This window comes from Phaseolus vulgaris, chromosome 4 (assembly GCF_051622355.1).
Source record: "Phaseolus vulgaris cultivar YP4 chromosome 4, ASM5162235v1, whole genome shotgun sequence".
NCBI lineage: Eukaryota > Viridiplantae > Streptophyta > Magnoliopsida > Fabales > Fabaceae > Phaseolus > Phaseolus vulgaris.
The window spans coordinates 8,998,695-9,004,734 of NC_143501.1; the positions used below are offsets into that span (position 1 = coordinate 8,998,695).

General features: G+C 34.8%; 1 protein-coding gene across 1 annotated transcript; it reads right to left on the minus strand.

The window, feature by feature from the left end:
- Positions 1 to 365: 365 nt before the first annotated feature.
- Positions 366 to 5,818, minus strand: LOC137837127 (Leucine-rich repeat protein kinase family protein). Its single transcript, XM_068645995.2, has 7 exons — positions 3,612 to 5,818; positions 3,369 to 3,502; positions 2,815 to 3,058; positions 2,339 to 2,550; positions 2,216 to 2,241; positions 1,397 to 1,508; positions 366 to 997 (listed from the first exon to the last, which is right to left on the minus strand). Exons 1-7 carry the CDS (start codon positions 4,948 to 4,950, stop codon positions 782 to 784), a joined length of 2,283 nt encoding a protein of 760 aa, XP_068502096.2. The 5' UTR covers positions 4,951 to 5,818; the 3' UTR covers positions 366 to 781.
- Positions 5,819 to 6,040: the final 222 nt, after the last annotated feature.

Genomic DNA, 6,040 nt, shown 5'->3' on the forward strand with positions numbered 1-6,040 from the left:
AGAACGTTAATTCCGTTTTTAAGTTGGTTAATTTCTTCCATTTTTAAAATTAATAAAAGTGTTCACTATTATTTTTTCTTATGGATAAATCTTTTAAGTTCTCCTTTCCTATTAAAATATATTCAAAAATTGAATTTAATGAATGACTCCATTATCTAAACTATCACATGAGAAAGGATCAAACCAAAATCAAAATTAAGCTCAATCGACTATAGGAAAAATCCTTCATTTTTTTTTGTTGCTCTTCACTTTTTCCATAACAAATCATGCATTTTTTTTATATCACTGTTGCTTTATTTTCCTAGTAATTAATCGTATTAGAAATTTCATACAATTCTTTTTACTCAAATTTGTAGAGAACTAAATTTACAACTAAACACAATAACCACTACTATATCCATTAGAAATATTTTACCCTTGTAACACTTTGAATTTGACCTTCATAATCCATGGTTACAAACCACAATTTCCACCAAATATCTTCCAAGAACATTCATCCTAAATCAACATTAGTCAAATTCATGATTTACTTCCTAGGGCTAATCCCCTATTTTTAAAAGGTTTGTAAATTCTAACTAAGTCCTAACAAAACTCTAGAAGAAACACAAATAAAGGAATGGGTGAGCATGTTTACAACTATACCTCTATATTTGCATGGTATTTTTACTTATAGATCATTGATTTCTTTATCAACATTGTTGGAGAAGGAATGGAGGAGTTGAAGCTCTAGTTGAGTCTCCTACACTACACACTTGACCTGAACAAATCATGTTATGTAGAGTTAATCTGATTTCTGGTCTGCATCTGCTGTGGCTTGCACTTGAGCTGCATACTGTAAGTTCCATAAGACATCCTCAAAAGAGGGACGAAAGGAAGATTCTGGAGATATGCATTTGGTTGTTATTGATATTGCAATTGATAATGACTCTTGAGAGCAAGTGGTCAACACTGTAGGATCCACAATCTTTCTTCTACCATCTTGACTGCCAAAGGATGCCTGTGCTTCACCAATTATAAAACATAAGCTTTGGCATTCAAAATTTACCGTTTGTAATAAAGAGTAAAAGGTTTAAATATCAATTTTCCCCATCAAATGGTCTCCATCATCACTTAGTTCATGCATCTTGCATGTCATGTAAGAACTATTTTAAGACCACATGGGACATATACATATACATAATCAAATTGTTAATAAGAGGTTCAAAAGATCTCTGTTTTTTCTTTCTAAAATATAATAATGTGACTACTTAAAGAGAACAAACTTAATAAGGTAAATAAATAATAAGATAAGGTAAGTAAGAAGAACAAAAACAGTGCACTGAATATGATTATATTCATTAAAGTAGGAGTTATATTCATCAAGAAGCAAAAGGCAAATGTTTAAAAAAGTACTAACCTTTTCATTTAGGAAAAATGTTTCACCTTTTTCGCATGCTATAGGTCCAACAAGTGATTCGAACAATATGAATCCAAAATTATAAACATCATCATCTGCTTTTGTCCTTAGGCTACAATAGAAAAAAGAAGAACAATTTGTTCGTTATTCCATCTTTCATGCCATAAAAACATTTATGCATAAATAAGGACATCAAACTTTGGTATTCCATCTATCATACCCTTCACAATGGAATGGATCGTGAAGGGTGTGAAATATGGAAAGTGATAACTTCAAAAAAAATTGGGAAAAGTAGTTGCATTGAGGAGTGAAGTGGCTTCATTCAGGGAAACAAACACACAATATCCTAATATGTGAAGAAATCCTGTTTTGAGTGAAAAACAATCATGGCTTGTTCTTTATGTTAAACTAACAACAAACAACAGCCATGACTTATGGATTGAGTGTGATTCTGTGATGTTATCATGTCATGACAATGGAGTAGTTAAAGAGAGTAGTAGACATTCAATGGAGAAATCGGGTCTAGGTAAGAAGCAAGGTTTTAAATTACAATTACTAAAAAGCTTGATATTGGAAAACTAGTGGAGACATGTGGTTTGGTGCAGTCACAATTGTGGTCACAATTTGTGGATATCTCCAACACTTTAATATTGTGGCTACATTTTGCAATTTGAGGACCACAATTTAAAACCTTGGCAGGCAGATTTTAAATTTGGTAGAGTGGAAAGAGCATTTGAAATTTATAAAATATAATCCTAACAAGATGTTTATTGAATTGCAGGCTGTTCTGCAAAACTAAACTGAGATTTGGTATCATACCATGGCTTTGATTTCTCACCCTTTGCCTGTACAACACAAAAAAGGCAACAGACTCACTTGAGGATCAATTATAATTATATCAAACAATGGTAAAACTGCAAAATTGGGTTGCCAGGAACATACCTCAAACTTTTCAATTTCTTCTGTGATAATGGACATACCATAGTCACTTAGTTTTGGAATGCAGTGTTCATCAAGCAAGACATTCTTTGTTTTTAGTAGGTTACTAAAGCAGCCAGGTATAACACCAGTATGTAAGAAATGCACTGCCTTGGCAACTCCAATTAAAATTGCCAATCTATCAGACCACTTAAGTGCCTTCCCTACAGAAAATTCTGCATGTTTGAATGAAGGAAGATTAGTGGATTGAAGCCTTCAAGCAGCAAGATGTCATGTCAAAAACAATAGTTGAAAGTCATAATAATACTGATTATAGTAAGAAAAATGAAAAGGTTATGAAGGATTGACAAGACAAGATACACTCATCACATAAAAAATGGTTACAGAAAAAAAAAAATCATGAAGCCATATAGATAAGGAGGGAAATAATTGGTGAAACTTGACTCAATAATATGCATGATATCATTTTCCATACTAACCTGACAGATGGGCATGATAATTCCCATTTGGCACATACTCATATACAAGATGAAGTTTGTGGGAATTGGAATCATCTTGTCCTCCACCATCAATACAATGACCCAAAAGGCTAACCAAATTTGGATGATGAAGTTTTGAGAGTAAATCCAGTTTAGCTCTGAGAGTTTGAATTGAGCATTTCTTTGACAGAGGCAAAGACCGTATTGCCACGTAGGATCCATTATCCAGTTTACCTTTGTACATCTGTAATATAGCAGAAGACTTAAAGAGGCATTTGCAGTGAGCATAAAAAATAAGTGTGACAGTTTTTTTATGTTTACACATATACATTTTAAATCACTTGACCTCGTAACAAGGTGTAAAGGTCAAAAATAGTGTAATCTTGACAAGGATTTCAGAAATTGCAACCTTCCAGAAATCTCAAGTAATTATGTCTCCATAAGATGACTTGGTAGAACTGTAGAATTCACCTCAGTGGTTTATTCTCCTTTAAAACCACAAGAATAAGCTATATACACTATTTCAAATAACACTGTAAGTGGTTGAAGTGTACCTTGCCAATGGAGCCTTGACCAATATAAGTTGACAAGTCAAAGTTTTTTGTGGCTTCCTTCAATTCCTCTATTGAAAATTGCCGACAGGTTGGAATAGTTTGTGTCCCTAGCTTCATTGTTTGAGAAATAAATCCTGAAAACAATAGAAATCATGACATTACTATGTTGGAAAACAGCCTTCCCATTTAAAATCTTAAGAATTAACAACACATCACTATGGCCAAAGTAACATGTATACTTACTGGCATTTGCTAGGATCTCTGACGGAACTCCTATTGAGGAGTTATCTTGCCCAGTTGTCTTTGTGGAATGATACTTTTTCCATAAGAAGACGCTCGACCCCAAAAGCACAAGAACAAGTACAACAATGATGACCATTACTACAGCTACTTCCCATGTCTTGAAGCTTTTCCATCCAGAGGAAGATTCTTTACAATAGGACCCTCTATACTGGTTCTGAGAATCAACAGATAAACAGTTTCCAGCATATCTAACAACTCTGCTATCAGATGTATTCGCCAAGCAAGAAGGAAGTCCACCGCTTAACTTGTTACGAGAAATGTCCACAAACCCAAGTTTGCTACCACAGTTAAGTTTGTCTGGGAGGGTCCCACTTAGCACATTGCTCGCCAGATTCAAATAACTTATTTCTGGTAGAGAAAACAAGGTAGATGGTGGTGTCTTACTGAGGTAATTTGAAGAAAGATCTAGATGTTGAAGCTGATCCAGTTCATGAAACTGATTAGGTATCTCTCCTGAAAACGAGTTATTGCTAAGCAGCACAGTGACCACAGATTTAGGCAACAATGGTAGTTCAGATTCTAAATGGTTTTCTCTTAAATCCAGAACATGTAGGCCAGTGAGAGAACTGAGACCAGGCAAGTCACCAGACAACTCATTGTGGGACAAGGAAATAACTTCAAGTATCTTAATTTTTCCCAGTGAGGAGGGGAATGAACCCTTTAAACCATTGTTCTTCACACTCAAGATATTCAGATTGGACAGAGAATCAAACGAATCGGGCATAGTGGTGTTAAAATAATTGTCATCAAGGGTCAGTGCATGAAGCTTTACCATTGTGGATATTTTTGGTGGAATGTCTCCAAATAAGAAATTGGAACTCAAGTCCAAAACTTGAAGCAAAGTGAAACTGTGAATCTTATCAGGAAGTGGCCCCCAAATCCCCAAGGACACCAAGCTAAGAACCCTTAAGCTGGTTAACCTTGTCAAAGTGATGAAAAAGGAATCAATGGAGAAATTCATGGATAGAGTCTGATTAGGAACTGCATATCCATTGAACCATGGTGGCTTCAAAGATTTTTCACCCGTAATTTTAAGCTCAGTTACCTCATCATCTTCACATTTAATGCTCAGGTTTGCAGATGGAGAGAGCCAGCACAGGTCCCCCTGGTAATAGTCCAAAATTTGTAAAGAGGAAGGATACTCTAGATAAACTCTTAACTGCAACAAGGCTTGTGTATGAGCAGCTTGTAATTCCTGAGTGTTTGGGATGAAAAAGAACCATGAAAGAACCACAAGATAAAGGGAAAAAAAATGTCTCATTGTACCACCTTGGAACATTACGCATCAGATTTGATGAATGTCCAAAGACTCAAAACAGATCCTTCAAGCTTCAAAGATGCCAAAAGTAGACCACCCTGAAGAAACTTTTGTTGGACAGCAAAGATTCCAAATTGCACTTGCGGTTGCAGTTTCGTCACAATTCTTGAAATTGAAAGAAATTATAGCCAAACAAAGCCAATGCGATGTCAGAGACCCGAAAAACTATAACATTACGGTAGAAATTTGAAGATATTACAGACAAATACAATCAACACAGTCACAATTATAGTCCCAGAGACTCCAAAAGCTTTCGTACAGAATGGCCAAAATCACATTCGCACACCCTTTTTCCAAAACCTTCTCAACGGTTTAAAACACAGCATCATCTCCTTGGGAACATACTATTGAAGAGAACCAACAAGGAAAAAGAGGGAACTTGGACAGTGTTCACGGAGTTCAGGGAGTAAAAACTCAAACTTTACTCCATGGAGGACCTGTTTGGAGAAATAAAGAAGAACCCATTTATTGGTAGGTGGTTGAATGCAGATGGTAACAGAGCAGAACAGAGGAAACAGGACATTGGGAAGTTGAACAATGGAAATGCACAAATTGAGGCTTCAATGAATGGTGAACGTGTGTTGAAGTGGCACAAGTAAAGTAGTTGAAAATGCTAGACTCAGGTGACTGAGAAAGGCATTTATTTAGGTGTTCCAAGTGGCGTTGCTGCCATTAATGGGGTCGGTAACTAGTGGAGAGAAGTTGAAGGACAGAGGAGATAGCAGAGAAGGGTCATAGCTTTAAAAAGATAATGTAGTAACGAATCTATATCCATTAATTACGCATATTTTCTCTCTCCTCATTTTCAAATCACGTTATCACATTAATTACTTACTCTATCCATGGCTTAATTATAACATATTCTCATTAATTCATATTCTTAAAAAAAATTAGTTAAATTAGTTAATACTTTGTACTATTATTTTAAAAAATTATTTCTTATATTTAAAGTTAAAGTACTTATAAGACTTTGGAATGCATAAATACTAGTATTTTCATATTAAATTGAGATCAACTTTATTTATTTTAAATATTTATTTACTTTTTTAAT